This window comes from Hyperolius riggenbachi, chromosome 10 (genome assembly GCF_040937935.1).
Source record: "Hyperolius riggenbachi isolate aHypRig1 chromosome 10, aHypRig1.pri, whole genome shotgun sequence".
Classification (NCBI taxonomy): Eukaryota; Metazoa; Chordata; class Amphibia; order Anura; family Hyperoliidae; genus Hyperolius; species Hyperolius riggenbachi.
This window is the reverse complement of record NC_090655.1, coordinates 249444014-249460641: the sequence shown is the minus strand read 5'-3', so window position 1 is coordinate 249460641 and position 16628 is coordinate 249444014. Positions and strand designations below refer to the sequence as shown.

Below are 16628 nucleotides of genomic sequence, written 5' to 3'. Positions count from 1 at the left end.
TGGATGTTTGGAGCCGGTCCAGCTTAAAGCGGTACAACGGCATTTGCGAAATATTTTTTTCTTTTTTTACGTGTTAGAAAAAGTATTGTACTGTAATCAGATATTGAAGCAATGGATTGTGTTGCCTTTGGGACGTCTACATTTTGGAGGGAACTAACACAAAGGCACCGGAGTGTTGTTCTCTCATTCCCCTCATGGTGGCAGTGGTGCGCCGCCGGGAACATACAGGAAATCATTCTGCAACAGAAATGATACTTTGTATTTGCGTGTACGGGGAAGGAAATGTTATGTAGATAGTTACAGAAACATAGCACTTTTATGGAACAGGTGGGTGGCCCTGAAAAGGACCTTTTGTTCAATAATGAGAATTGGATTGGCTTATCCCCCGAAGCCGTAGAGGGTGCGCCCCTGGCGCTTGAGGGCGTACACCACATCCATGGCGGTGACCGTCTTCCTCTTGGCGTGCTCGGTGTAGGTGACGGCGTCCCGGATGACGTTCTCCAGGAAAACCTTCAGCACTCCGCGGGTCTCCTCATAGATGAGGCCGGAGATGCGCTTGACACTAGTGTTGTCCGGATCATGAACGATTCGGATCTTTGATCCGAATCTATTTTGTGAGTCAAATCATCCGAATCATCAAAATGAGTAATTCGGATTGCAAAAGGGGCGGGGCCAGGAGCGACACGCCCCCTCTCAGCGGGCAGCGGGGTCCTGGAAGCAGAGCTGAGATGGATCGCTCTGTTGGAGGGGACTCAGGGGAGGCAGCCTTGCCGGGACAGCAGGTAGAGGAGAGAGGGGGGACATGGGTGCCACTGCCAGATATGTGTAGAGCACACATAGGGCTCTATTCTCAAAGACTTCCCGCATGCGGTAAAGTACATGCGGGAAGTTTGCACCCAAAATACCGCCAAGTTGGAATTCTCAAAATGTTCCGCATGTTTTTTCCGCATGCGGAAAAAGTGTGATAAAAGTGCGGGATTCATGCGGAAAAATTTCCGCAAAAGTCGGTATTTTCCGCAATAAAATATCAATTCTCAAAAATGTTCAGGCGCATCATTTCGTCGTTAATTACCGATTTTTTTATCACCTACAAGTAGTAGGTGATATATTCCGCATCCCATTGACTTTAATGAAGTGTGGAGGCTTAAGGGCTGTGCTTGCTGGACTTTAACTTTTTTTTTTAAACATTTTTTCATGCGACCTTTTTACCGCATCAATCCCGCATGAATAATGGCTGTTTCCGCATCTTTTTTTCCCGCATGCAGAAAACATGCGGAAAATATTAGTGAATATGGAAAAAATGCGGAGTTTACCGCTGGCGGAAATATAGCGGTAACATTTTGCGGTGTTTTTGCCTGTTAGTGAATAGAGCCCATACTGGCTATAACGTGCTGCTGATTATAGGCTGTCTGTTCCGTAGTTGTGCACAGTGAACACATTGGAAGCTTTTGGCTCAGCTCAGCTCAGTAACTGTGCAGGCACTGTGATTGCAGTGCAATATGATCCTCCTAAACAGGCATGGTCGGAATAGCCGATTTCCGTTTCCGGCACAATTCCGCATTCCGTCATATAGAAATTCCGTTACCGTTCCATTCCGACGGTATTCCGTTACCGTTCCATTCCGACGGTATACCGGGGCAGTTCCGCGGAATTCCGACTTATACGGAATTCCGTCGGAAAAATTTTAAAATATCTCTCTCCTCCTCCTCCTCTCCATCCATATCATGCAGTAGGGAATTGCAGATTTTCAAAACAGCTTATATACCATAGCTGGGATTTGAACCCAGGACCTAGTGTGTAGTAGGTACCTGTCTTAACCTCTAGACCATGACCCACACTACATGCTAAAGCTGGCGGTAGCATAAACCATACTTCCATTATGATCAATTCGATAGAAAAAGTAGCATGATTAAGGATTAGTACTTTTTGAAAAGCATGCTTATATACCATAGCTGGGATTTGAACCCAGGACCTAGTGTGTAGTAGGTATCTGTCTTACCCTCTAGACCAGTGTTTCCCAACCAGTGTGCCGCGGCACTCTAGTGTGCCGCGGCATGTTGCCCGGTGTGCCGTACAGGTCTGGCCTCTCGCCAGACCTGTACCTACTTTAGGGTGCAGGAGGGGGGGAAGTAGCGCTAGAAGGAGGGGCAGTGGAGGCAGCGGTGGGGAGGGGGGAAATATCCCCCCCCTCCCTCACCTGGGACCCCTCCTTTTGCCTCTCTCCCCCTCCGTTTAGCGGTGGCAAGTGCGGCTCGGCGGCGGGGAGGCATACGGAGAATTACTCACCACTTCCGCGTTCCAAGCGCCGGCAGCGTCATGTCGTCACACATCTCCGCCTTCAATGCTGCCCACTGTTCTTCCTGATTAGCGGAAGCACAGTGGGCGGTATTGAAGGCGGAGATGTGTGACGACATGACGTTGCCGGCGCTTGGAACGCAGAAGTGGTGAGTAATTCTCCGTATGCCTCCCCGCCGCCGAGCCGCACTTGCCACCGCTAAACGGAGAGGGAGAGAGGCAGAAGGAGGGGTCCCAGGTGAGGGAGGGGGGGATATTTCCCCCCTCCCCACCGCTGCCTCCACTGCCCTTCCTTCTAGCGCTGCTTCCCCCCCTCCTGGGCATCTATACTGGGGGAACTGTACTAGCTATACTGGGGGCAACGAAACTAGCTATACTGGGGGCAACGAAACTACCTACACTGGGGGCAGCTATACTAGCTATACGGGGGCAACGAAACTAGCTATACTGGGGGAAACAAAACTACCTACACTGGGGGCAACTAAACTAGCTATACTGGGGGCAACTATACTAGCTATACTGGGCACTATACTGGGGCACTACCTACCTATACTGGGCACTATGCTAGCTATACTGGGCACTATGCTAGCTATACTGGGCACTATACTAGCTATCTGGGTACTATACTAGCTATACTGGGCACTTTACTGGCTATACTGGGGCACTACCTATCCATACTGGGACTATACTAGCTATACTGGGGCACTATACTAGCTATACTGGGGCACTATACTGGGGTAACTATACTAACCATACTGGGGCAACTAAACTCCCTATACTGGGGCAACTATGCTAGCTATGCAGCCGCCCCCCCCATAGCACGGCACTGTCCACTAGGTCACGCAAACACCCGCGCCGCCGCCGTTCCCCGGAGAAAAATATGGTCAGAAAGTGTTCCCCGGCCCGGAAAAGGTTGGGAACCACTGCTCTAGACCATGACCCACACTGCATGCTAAAGCTGGCGGTAGCATAAACCATACTTCCATTATGATCAATTCGATAGAAAAAGTAGCATGGTTAAGGATTTGTACTTTTTGAAAAGCATGCTTATATACCATAGCTGGGATTTGAACCCAGGACCTAGTGTGTAGTAGGTATCTGTCTTACCCTCTAGACCATGACCCACACTACATGCTAAAGCTGGCGGTAGCATAAACCATACTTCTATTATGATCAATTCGATAGAAAAAGTAGCATGATTAAGGATTTGTACTTTTTGAAAAGCATGCTTATATACCATAGCTGGGATTTGAACCCAGGAGGACCTAGTGTGTAGTAGGTATCTGTCTTACCCTCTAGACCATGACCCACACTACATACTAAAGCTGGCGGTAGCATAAACCATACTTCCATTATGATCAATTCGATAGAAAAAGTAGCATGATTAAGGATTAGTACTTTTTGAAAAGCATGCTTATATACCATAGCTGGGATTTGAACCCAGGACCTAGTGTGTAGTAGGTATCTGTCTTACCCTCTAGACCATGACCCACACTGCATGCTACAGCTGGCGGTAGCATAAACCATACTTCCATTATGATCAATTCGATAGAAAAAGTAGCATGGTTAAGGATTTGTACTTTTTGAAAAGCATGCTTATATACCATAGCTGGGATTTGAACCCAGGACCTAGTGTGTAGTAGGTATCTGTCTTACCCTCTAGACCATGACCCACACTACATGCTAAAGCTGGCGGTAGCATAAACCATACTTCTATTATGATCAATTCGATAGAAAAAGTAGCATGATTAAGGATTTGTACTTTTTGAAAAGCATGCTTATATACCATAGCTGGGATTTGAACCCAGAACCTAGTGTGTAGTAGGTATCTGTCTTACCCTCTAGACCATGAACCACACTGCATGGTAGTAGGTATCTGTCTTACCCACTAGTAAGGCTGAGGCTGGAGAGGCTGCAGCCTCAGGGCGCAGTGTAGGAGGGGGTGCACAATTCATTCAGCTGTCATTCCCAATTGTGTTTGAAGCAGAAAGAAATAAGAAAAGGTGATACATGGCAGCGACTGCAAGCCAGATAAGTAGAGATTAAGGTGTTGGGGGTGGGGGGGGGGGCTGGGGCACCTCTTAGTGTAATAGCAATCAGTGTGTGACAGCTGGGGTGGGAGGGATGGGGGGGCGCACTTTGCTGTCTCAGCCTTGGGTGCTGAAGGACCTTGTCCCACCTCTGACCACACTACATGCTAAAGCCTGGCCCTGAGTGTGGTTGATGGTCTAGAGTAGTGATGGGCGAACACCTGGATGTTCGGGTTCGGGAAAGTTCGCCGAACATGGCCGAGATGTTCGGCATGTTCGGGCCGAACCCCGAACTTTCCGAACATCCAGCTTTTGGGGGCCCTATGGGGTCGCAGGCATAAGGGGGGAGCATGCCCCGATCGCGGGGGGGGGTCGGAAATTCCCCCCACCCCCTCCGCTAGCGCTCCCCCCTCTGCCCGCTTCCCCATAACAAAGTTTCAAGAAGTACCTGCTGTGTCCGGTGGTAGTGTGGGTGGCTGGCAGTGGGCGGCACTATGCAGTGACTGAATGAGGAGGAGGAGTCCGGAGAGTGACGCGTTGAGGGAGGCCGGGCAGCGGGCGGTTCACTGCTGAACCGCCCGCTGCCCGGCCTCCCTCAACGCGTCACTCTCCGGACTCCTCCTCCTCATTCAGTCACTGCATAGTGCCGCCCACTGCCAGCCACCCACACTACCACCGGACACAGCAGGTACTTCTTGATACTTTGTTATGGGGAAGCGGGCAGAGGGGGGAGCGCTAGCGGAGGGGGTGGGGGGAATTTCCGACCCCCCCCCCGCGATCGGGGCATGCTCCCCCCTTATGCCTGCGACCCCATAGGGGGGCCGTATTCGGCCGAACAGGGCCCTGTTCGGCCGAACAGGGGCCCTGTTCGGCCCTGTTCGGCGGCCATTAGAAGTTCGGGGCGAACCCGAACTTAAAAGGCCGAACACCATCAGGTGTTCGGCCGAACGCGAACATCCCTCGAACAGGGTGATGTTCTGCAGAACCCGAACAGTGGCGAACACTAGAGTTGGGCCGAACCTCCGATTTTCGGTTCGCGAACCGGGTTCGCGAACTTTCGCGAAAGGTTCGGTTCGCGTTAAAGTTCGCGAACCGCAATAGACTTCAATGGGGATGCGAACTTTGAAAAAAAAAATTAATTATGCTGGCCACAAAAGTGATGGAAAAGATGTTTCAAGGGGTCTAACACCTGGAGGGGGGGATGGCGGAGTGGGATACATGCCAAAAGTCCCCGGGAAAAATCTGGATTTGACGCAAAGCAGCGTTTTAAGGGCAGAAATCACATTGAATGTTAAATGACAGGCCTAAAGTGCTTTCAAACATCTTGCATGTGTATACATCAATCAGGTAGTGTAATTAAGGTACTGCTTCACACTGACGCACCAAACTCATCGTGTAACGCACCGCAAACAGCTGTTTGTGTAGTGACGGCCGTGCTGGACTGGTGCGCACCATGGCGAGAGTGCAGGTTTTGGTGGCTTTACAGCCCATATGGTCAGTCACCTGGCTGATGTAGCTGAATGACAGAACAGTGACTGTCCAGCTGATCAAATTTGGTCTGACCACAATGAGGCAACGACCTTATTATCGTGGGTGTGCCCCCCGAGACACTCATCTAGGCGCCGGTCATTGCTCCATTGTGATACGCAAGCCCCTTCACCACGGCAAGGTAATGATCACGAAGGGGAATGGGCGCATGTTCATGCCTTTTCTTTTGTTGTTGCAGCTGCCCGCAGTGCAGCCAGAAAAATTAGGCAGTCATGTACACGCACCCGAAAAATTATTACAGCGGCCGCTGCTAGCAGCGGCCTAAAAAATTCAGCAATCCGCCTGGAGTCCCGGACCCTGTTGGTGGTGGCGGAGAAGGTAGTGAAGCGGCCTGCAGGCAGACATGCTGTGTGGAGGGACTGGGAGCGACTTAGTCTTCTTGGGGCAGGCCAGGCAGCCAGTCACACGGCGTGCAGGCAGAGATGCTGTATGTGCGGGGACTGACTTAGTCTTGGGGCGGGCAGCAGCCCTCCGGGATCCATGCCTCATTCATTTTTATAAAGGTGAGGTACTTAACACTTTTGTGACTTAGGCGACTTCTCTTCTCTGTGACAATGCCTCCAGCTGCGCTGAAGGTCCTTTCTGAGAGGACGCTTGCGGCAGGGCAGGAGAGAAGTTGGATGGCAAATTGGGACAGCTCTGGCCACAGGTCAAGCCTGCGCACCCAGTAGTTCAAGGGTTCCTCATCGCTGTTCACAGCAGTGTCTACATCCACACTTAAGGCCAGGTAGTCGGCTACCTGCCGTTCCAGGCGTTGGTGGAGGGTGGATCCGGAAGGGCTACGGCGAGGCGTTGGACTAAAGAACGTCCGCATGTCCGACATCACCATGAGATCGCTGGAGCGTCCTGTCTTTGACTGCGTGGACACGGGAGGAGGATTAGTGGCAGTGGTACCTTGCTGGCGTTGTGCCGTCACATCACCCTTAAAGGCATTGTAAAGCATAGTTGACAGCTGGTTCTGCATGTGCTGCATCCTTTCCACCTTCCGGTGAGTTGGTAACAGGTCCGCCACTTTGTGCCTGTACCGAGGGTCTAGTAGTGTGGCCACCCAGTACAGCTCATTCCCCTTGAGGTTTTTTATACGGGGGTCCCTCAACAGGCAGGACAGCATAAAAGACGACATCTGCACAAAGTCGGATCCAGTACCCTCCATCTCCTCTTGCTCTTCCTCAGTGACGTCAGGTAAGTCAACCTCCTCCCCCCAGCCGCGAACAATACCACGGGAAGGTTGCGCAGCACAAGCCCCCTGCGACGCCTGCTGCGGTTGTTCTCCTGCCGCTGTCCCCTCCTCCTCCTCCTCCTCCCCCAAAGAAACACCTTGCTCATCATCCTCTGAGTCTGACTCATCTTCTGCACATGACCTCTCTTCTTCCTCCTCCTCCCCCCTCTGTGCTGCCGCAGGTGTTGAGGAAACAGCTGGGTCTGATGAAAATTGGTCCCATGCCTGTTCCTGCCGTAACGGTTCCTGGTCACGCTCATTCGCAGCTTCATCCGCCACTCTACGCACAGCACGCTCCAAGAAGTACGCGTAGGGAATTAAGTCGCTGATGGTGCCCTCACTGCGGCTCACCAGGTTGGTCACCTCCTCAAACGGCCGCATGAGCCTGCATGCATTTTTCATCATTGTCCAGTTGTCGGGCCAGAACATCCCCATCTTCCCAGACTGTTTCGTTCTACTCCAGTTGTAGAGGTACTGGGTGACGGCTTTCTTCTGTTCTAGCAGGCGGGAGAACATGAGGAGGGTCGAGTTCCAGCGAGTGGGGCTATCGCAAATGAGGCGTCTCACCGGCATGTTGTTTTTACGCTGAATTTCTGCAAATCGTGCCATGGCTGTGTAAGAGCGCCTCAAATGCCCACAGAACTTCCTGGCCTGCTTCAGGACATCCGCTAAGCCAGGGTACTTTGCCACAAATCTTTGAACCACCAGATTCATGACATGTGCCATGCAGGGTATGTGTGTCAGCTTCCCCATATGCAAAGCGGCAAGCAGATTGCTGCCGTTGTCGCACACCACGTTGCCTATCTCCAGGTGGTGCGGGGTCAGCCACTCATCCACCTGTTTCTTAAGAGCAGCCAGGAGAGCTGCTCCAGTGTGACTCTCCGCTTTGAGACAAGCCATGTCTAAGATGGCGTGACACCGTCGTACCTGGCATGCAGCATAGGCCCTGCGGAGCTGGGGCTGTGTAGCTGGAGAGGAGAACTGCCACTCAGCCAAGGAGGAGGAGGAGGACAGCGAAGAGCATGTAGCAGGAGGAGAGGAGGTGGCAGGAGGCCTGCCTGCAAGCCGTGGAGGTGTCACAATTTGGTCCGCCGCTTTCTGCTTGCCATCGTTCACCACCAGGTTCACCCAATGGGCTGTGTAGGTAATGTAGCGGCCCTGCCCGTGCTTGGCAGACCAGGCATCCGTGGTCAGGTGTACCCTTGACCCAACGCTCTTCGCAAGAGATGACACCACTTGCCTCTCAACTTCACGGTGCAGTTGGGGTATGGCCTTTCTGGAAAAATAAGTGCGGCCTGGCATCTTCCACTGCGGTGTTCCGATGGCCACAAATTTACGGAAGGCCTCAGAGTCCACCAGCCGGTATGGTAACAGCTGGCGAGCTAACAGTTCCGCCACGCCAGCTGTCAGACGCCGGGCAAGGGGGTGACTGGCCAAAAGTGGCTTCTTCCGCTCAAACATTTCCTTCACGGACACCTGACTGCTGCTGTGGGCAGAGGAGCAGGAACCGCTCAAGGGCAGAGGCGGAGTGGAGGAGGGTGCCTGTGAAGGTGCAAGGGAGAGAGCGGCATAAGCAGATGATGCACCTGAAGGAGGAAGAGGAGAAGGAGGGTGACTTTGCTTTTGTGTGCTGCTGCTGCTTTTGCTCAGGTGGCCATCCCATTGCTGTTTGTGCCTTTTCTGCAGGTGCCTTCGTAAGGCACTTGTCCCTACGTGAGTGTTGGCCTTTCCACGGCTCAATTTTTGTTGGCAGAGCGAACAGATGGCTTTGGTCCGATCTGAGGCACACACATTAAAAAATTTCCACACCGCTGAGCCACCCTGGGATGTGGGCACCTCAGCAGCTGATGCTGAAGGGCAAGTTGGCTGGCTGTACATAGGTGGCGAATCTGGCGATACATGGTGCCGGACTCTGCCACCAGCTGTTTCTGACGAAGAGCTGCCCCAGCTTCTTTCAGCAACTTCTATCCTCCTACTACTCTCTGACTCCCCCTCTGAACTGTCCCCCTCTTCATCTCCTCTATTGGGAACATACAGAGGATCCCTATCATCGTCATCATCGTAATCATCCTGCCCAGCTTCGCTTGCCTCAGAAAAATCCAAATGTGTAGGTCCTTCATCCTCCTTACACGTTACATCCATAGTGTTGTCGCGTAACGCAGACATATGAGCTGGTGAAAATTCATCTGGCTGTAACAATGGCTGTGCATCAGTGATTTCACCACCACTAAATAATTCTTGCGAAGTGTCAAATGCAGCGGAAGTGGTGCTAGTAGTAGCGCTGGTGGCTGAGCAAGATGAGGTGTTCTGTGTCGCTAAATACTCAACCACGTCCTGACAATCTTGGGAGGTGATGGGACGTGCCTTCTTCCGAGCACTGTACTGTGGGCCAGGTCCACACGAAATTACATTTACACGACCTCGCGCAGACCTGCCGGGTGGCCTTCCTCTGCCTCTGCCACTACCTCTTCCTCTTCCTCTACCTGTTTTGTCCATATCGGGTATGCACGGAGTGGTATATCACACTGCGTGCACTCACGTAGGTAGGTGGGTTCACTTAACTGCACAGGTATGCGCACTGATGCGGTGGGTTCACTGAACAGTACAGGTATACAGTGGCGGGTTCACTGAACACAACAGGTATGCAGTGGCGTGTTCACTAAACAGGTATACAGTGGCAGGTCCACTGAACAGAACAGGTATACAGTGGCAGGTCCACTGAACAGAACAGGTATACAGTGGCGGGTCCACTGAACAGAACAGGTATACAGTGGCGGGTTCACAGAACAGGTATGCAGTGGCAGGTTCACTGAACACAACAGGTATGCAGTGGCGTGTTCACTAAACAGGTATACAGTGGCAGGTCCACTGAACAGAACAGGTATACAGTGGCGGGTTCACAGAACAGGTATACAGTGGCGGGTCCACTGAACAGAACAGGTATACAGTGGCGGGTTCACAGAACAGGTATGCAGTGGCAGGTTCACTGAACACAACAGGTATGCAGTGGCGTGTTCACTAAACAGGTATACAGTGGCAGGTCCACTGAACAGAACAGGTATACAGTGGCGGGTTCACAGAACAGGTATACAGTGGGCTGAGGGCTCACTGAACAGAACAGGTATGCTGTGGCAGGATCACTGAACAGCTATGCAGTGGCAGGATCACAGTACAGGTATGCAGTGGCAGTATCACAGTACAGGTATGCAGTGGGCTGAGGGCTCACTGAACAGAACAGGTATGCTGTGGCAGGATCACTGAACAGGTATGCAGTGGCAGGATCACAGTACAGGTATGCAGTGGGCTGGGGGCTCACTGAACAGAACAGGTATGCTGTGGCAGGATCACTGAACAGCTATGCAGTGGCAGGATCACAGTACAGGTATGCAGTGGGCTGAGGGCTCACTGAACAGAACAGGTATGCTGTGGCAGGATCACTGAACAGGTATGCAGTGGCAGGATCACAGTACAGGTATGCAGTGGGCTGAGGGCTCACTGAACAGAACAGGTATGCTGTGGCAGGATCACTGAACAGCTATGCAGTGGCAGGATCACAGTACAGGTATGCAGTGGGCTGAGGGCTCACTGAACAGAACAGGTATGCTGTGGCAGGATCACTGAACAGGTATGCAGTGGCAGTATCACAGTACAGGTATGCAGTGGGCTGAGGGCTCACTGAACAGAACAGGTATGCTGTGGCAGGATCACTGAACAGGTATGCAGTGGCAGGATCACAGTACAGGTATGCAGTGGGCTGAGGGCTCACTGAACAGAACAGGTATGCTGTGGCAGGATCACTGAACAGCTATGCAGTGGCAGGATCACAGTACAGGTATGCAGTGGGCTGAGGGCTCACTGAACAGAACAGGTATGCTGTGGCAGGATCACTGAACAGGTATGCAGTGGCAGGATCACAGTACAGGTATGCAGTGGGCTGAGGGCTCACTGAACAGAACAGGTATGCTGTGGCAGGATCACTGAACAGGTATGCAGTGGCAGGATCACAGTACAGGTATGCAGTGGGCTGGGGGCTCACTGAACAGAACAGGTATGCTGTGGCAGGATCACTGAACAGCTATGCAGTGGCAGGATCACAGTACAGGTATGCAGTGGGCTGAGGGCTCACTGAACAGAACAGGTATGCTGTGGCAGGATCACTGAACAGGTATGCAGTGGCAGGATCACAGTACAGGTATGCAGTGGGCTGAGGGCTCACTGAACAGAACAGGTATGCTGTGGCAGGATCACTGAACAGCTATGCAGTGGCAGGATCACAGTACAGGTATGCAGTGGCAGTATCACAGTACAGGTATGCAGTGGGCTGAGGGCTCACTGAACAGAACAGGTATGCTGTGGCAGGATCACTGAACAGGTATGCAGTGGCAGGATCACAGTACAGGTATGCAGTGGGCTGGGGGCTCACTGAACAGAACAGGTATGCTGTGGCAGGATCACTGAACAGCTATGCAGTGGCAGTATCACAGTACAGGTATGCAGTGGGCTGAGGGCTCACTGAACAGAACAGGTATGCATTGGCAGGATCACTGAACAGGTATGCAGTGGCAGGATCACAGTACAGGTATGCAGTGGGCTGAGGGCTCACTGAACAGAACAGGTATGCTGTGGCAGGATCACTGAACAGCTATGCAGTGGCAGGATCACAGTACAGGTATGCAGTGGGCTGAGGGCTCACTGAACAGAACAGGTATGCTGTGGCAGGATCACTGAACAGCTATGCAGTGGCAGGATCACAGTACAGGTATGCAGTGGGCTGAGGGCTCACTGAACAGAACAGGTATGCAGCCAGGAAGAAGTTAAGCCTAACTAATCTTTCCCTGAGAGACAGTCTGCAGCAGCTCGCCCTACTCTGACTAATGCAGGCACACGAGTGGCCGTAATGGCCGCCGCTGCCTGCCTTATATAAGGGGGGGGTGGGGCTCCAGGGGCTAGTGTAGCCTAATTGGCTACACTGGGCCTGCTGACTGTGATGTAGAGGGTCAAAGTTGACCCTCAGGTGCATTATGGGGCGAACCGAACTTCTTCCGCAAAAGGTTCGCGTGCGGTACCCGCACGCGAACCACCTAAGTTCGCGCGAACCCCGTTCGCCGGCGAACCGTTCGGCCCAACTCTAGCGAACACTGTTCGCCCAACACTAGTCTAGAGCAGTGGTCCTCAAACTAAGGCCCGCGGGCCGAATGTGGCCCCCTAAGGCTTTCTTACCGGCCCCCCACACAGAAAATGTATTGCTTATAAATGCAGTCAGCTACTTCTTTAAATATTGGTGGTCCACATATGGAATAGCAGTGCAGCACCCCCCATCCACATGGAAGCCAGAAAGCAGAAATTTTGCTGGTTTCCAATCAAATTCCACATCAGGTGACACTGCTGTCCAATTGGCTTGCAGATTGTCACCTGGGTATGCTTCACTGTCTGGTCCGCAAAGACTTCTACATCATTTTATGTTTACTCCGGCCCACCAGCGGTCTGAAGTATGTTGACCCGGCCCTCAACCCAAAACGTTTGGGGACCCCTGTTTTAGAGGGTAAGACAGATACCTACTACACACTAGGTCCTGGGTTCAAATCCCAGCTATGGTATATAAGCATGCTTTTCAAAAAGTACAAATCCTTAATCATGCTACTTTTTCTATCGAATTGATAATAATGGAAGTATGGTTTATGCTACCGCCAGCTTTAGCATGTAGTGTGGGTCATGGTCTAGAGGGTAAGACAGATACCTACTACACACTAGGTCCTGGGTTCAAATCCCAGCTATGGTATATAAGCTGTTTTGAAAATCTGCAATTCCCTACTGCATGATATGGAGAGAGAGAGAGAGAGAGAGAGAGAGATTTGTGTTATTCCGGAAAATTCCGTCGGAATTATAAAATTTCCGCGGAATTCCGTTTGAGAGGTATAGGAATTCCGATTTGACTACCGTAATCGGAATTAACCTAATTCCGGCCGGAATCACGGAATTTATAATTCCGCGGAATTTTCCGAGCATCCCTACTCCTAAACAGCTGCACTTATCTTCTGGGAATGCTTTCTTTCACTGTGCGACGTTTGAATGCAAAGTACACAGATGAGCATATAGGTGAAATACATGTAATGCATATGATTGCAGCATGTGGGTATTGTGTGCAAGCAAACATTTCAGCTCTCTGCTCGTCCCTCCTCCCATCTCTGTCCACTCCCTGCCCTCTGTACATCTTCTCCCCTTCTCTGTGTGTCCACCCCCCTCCCCTTCTCCTGTCCTGCTAGTCATTTCAGCCCCGAAATGCTTCAGTAGTCAAATGATCCGAGATTCGGATCAAAGATCCGGATCTTTTCAATGATCCGATTTGAATCATCCGGATCATTGAAAAGATCCGAACTTCCCATCTCTACTTGACACCCCCTCTGCGGGCCAGGCGGCGGATGGCGGGACTGAGCGTAATGACGTAATTACGATTTCGCGTAATTAGTGTAATTACGATTATGGACGTAAGTACATAATCTAATGAAGAAGGATTTTGCGAAATTTCGCGTAAGCGTAATTTTTGCGTAATTTTCGCATTACAGTGGGTATTACGAAATTAATGCGTATGGCCATACTCCCAGGCGGAAAAGTTGACGCATGGATCAATGTTAGGTAGCCGCCGACTTTAAGGGTTAATAGCAAAGTCCCCTTAAATGCTAAGAGCCTCAAATTTGGAGAATATATTAAGGAGATCAGGAGGAATAAGAGGAAAATTTTTTTTTGCAAAAAGACCTTATATTTTTTGAGAAAATCGATGTTAAAGTTTCAAAGTAAAAATGTATACATTTAAAAACCCGCCGACTTTAACGGTTAATAGCAAAGCCTGCTTAAAGTTTAGGAACACCAAATTCCTAGGGTATATTAAGGGGATCAGTGGAAATAAGAGGAAAAATATTTTTTCAAAAAGACCTTATAGTTTTTGAGAAAATCGATTTTTAATTTTCAAGGGCAAAAATGTCTTTTAAATGCGGAAAATGTCAGGTTTTTTTGCACAGGTAACAATAGTGTATTATTTTCATAGATTCCCCCAAGTGGGAAGAGTTTTACTTACTTCATTCTGAGTGTGGGAAATATAAAAAAAAAAAACGATGTGGGGTCCCCCCTCCCAGACCTCTTCAACCCCTTGTCCCCCATGCAGGCTGGGATAGCCAGAATGCGGAGCACCGGCCGCGTGGGGCTCCGCACCCTGACTATACCAGCCCGCATGGTCCATGGATTGGGGGGTCTCGGAAGGGGAGGGGCAGCCAAGCTTTCCCCTCCCCCTCCGAGCCCTTGTCCAATCCAAGGACAAGGGGCTCTTCTCCACCTTCGATGGGCGGTGGAGGTGGAGGCCGCGATTTCCTGGGGGGGGGGGGTTCATGGTGGAATCTGGGAGTCCCCTTTAAAAAGGGGTCCCCCAGATGCCCACCCCCCCCTCCAAGGAGAAATGAGTATAGAGGTACTTGTACCCCTTACCCATTTCCTTTAAGAGTTAAAAGTAAATAAACACACAAACACTTAGAAAAAGTATTTTAATTGAACAAAAAACATAACCACGAAAAAAGTCCTTTAATATTCTTAATTAACCATTAATACTTACCTGTCCCTTTAAATAAATGATCCCACGCAATTTCATCGGAAATGTTCTATCAGTTACAATGTAACAAAGTTATTACAATGTAACAACTTTGTTACATTGTAACTACGCCGCACCCGACGTCACTCGCCGCCGCCGCATACGCGTCTGCGCTGCACACATTCCCGACAGAGCTCTGAGCTATATAGCTCAGAGCTCTGAGAAGCATCTTTGTATTTTGGCTCCAAGGAGCCCCATTGGTCCTTAGCAGACCAATGGGGTTCCTTCAAATCAAAAGGAACCCCATTGGTCTGCTAAGGACCAATGGGGCTCCTTGGAGCCCAAATACAAAGATGCTTCTCAGAGCTCTGAGCTATATAGCTCAGAGCTCTGTCGGGTCTGTGCAGGACGCTAAGTCCCCGCAGCTCCCGCTGTCCACCCCGCCCACATCTGTCACCCACATGTCACCCACATGTGAGTGACATGTGGGTGACATGTGGAAGAGGCGGGGAGGGCAGCGGGAGCTGCGGGGACTTAGCGTCCTGCACGGACCCGACAGAGCTCTGAGCTATAAAGCTCAGAGCTCTGAGAAGCATCTTTGTATTTGGGCTCCAAGGAGCCCTATTGGTCCTTAGCAGACCAATGGGGTTCCTTTTGATTTGAAGGAACCCCATTGGTCTGCTAAGGACCAATGGGGCTCCTTGGAGCCAAAATACAAAGATGCTTCTCAGAGCTCTGAGCTATATAGCTCAGAGCTCTGTCGGGAATGTGTGCAGCGCAGACGCGTATGCGGCGGCGGCGAGTGACGTTGGGTGCGGCGTAGTTACAATGTAACAAAGTTGTTACATTGTAATAACTTTGTTACATTGTAACTGATAGAACATTTCCGAGGCTATTTCGAGGTATCATTTATTTAAAGGGACAGGTAAGTATTAATGGTTAATTAAGAATATTAAAGGACTTTTTTCGTGGTTATGTTTTTTGTTCAATTAAAATACTTGTTCTAAGTGTTTGTGTGTTTATTTACTTTTAACTCTTAAAGGAAATGGGTAAGGGGTACAACTACCTCTATACTCATTTCTCCTGGGAGGGGGGGTGGGCATCTGGGGGACCCCTTTTTAAAGGGGACTCCCAGATTCCACCATGAACCTCCCCCCCAGGAAATCGCGGCCTCCACCTCCACCGCCCATCGGAGGTGGAGAAGAGCCCCTTGTCCTTGGATTGGACAAGGGTTTGGAGGGGGAGGGGAAAGCTTGGCTGCCCCTCCCCTTCCGAGACCCCCCAATCCATGGACCATGCGGGCTGGTATAGTCAGGGTGCGGAGCCCCACGCGGCCGGTGCTCCACATTCTGGCTATCCCAGCCTGCATGGGGGACAAGGGGTTAAAGAGGTCTGGGAGGGGGGACCCCACGTCGTTTTTTTTTAATATTTCCCACACTCAGAACGAAGTAAGTAAAACTCTTCCCACTTGGGGGAATCTATGAAAATAATACACTATTGTTACCTGTGCAAAAAAAACTGACATTTTCTGCATTTAAAAGACATTTTCGCCCTTGAAACTTAAAAATCGATTTTCTCAAAAACTATAAGGTCTTTTTGAAAAAAAAATTTTTCCTCTCATTCCCACTGATCCCCTTAATATACCCTGGGAATTTGGTGTTCCTAAACTTTAAGCAGGCTTTGCTATTAACCGTTAAAGTCGGCGGGTTTTTAAATGTTTACATTTTTCCTTTGAAACTTTAACATCGATTTTCTCAAAAACTATAAGGTCTTTTTGAAAAAAATTTTTTACCTCTTATTCCTCCTGATCTCCTTAATATATTCTTCAAATTTGAGGCTCTTAGCATTTAAGGGGGCTTTGTTATTAACCCTTAAAGTCGGCGGCTTTTTTATATTATACGGAGCGTTACGGTTTAACGCGAAATTACGGTAGCGTTTAATGCGAAATTACAGCATGAAC

General features: G+C 50.4%; 1 protein-coding gene across 1 annotated transcript in view; it reads right to left on the bottom strand.

The window, feature by feature from the left end:
• Nucleotides 1–378: 378 nt before the first annotated feature.
• Nucleotides 379–16628, bottom strand: part of LOC137537074 (histone H2A type 1-like) — a 34547-nt gene continuing 18297 nt past the window's right edge. The window contains exon 2 of the mRNA XM_068259218.1: nt 379–607. Within this exon, the coding sequence (XP_068115319.1) occupies nt 379–607 (229 nt within the window). The remainder of the gene's footprint in view (nt 608–16628) is intronic.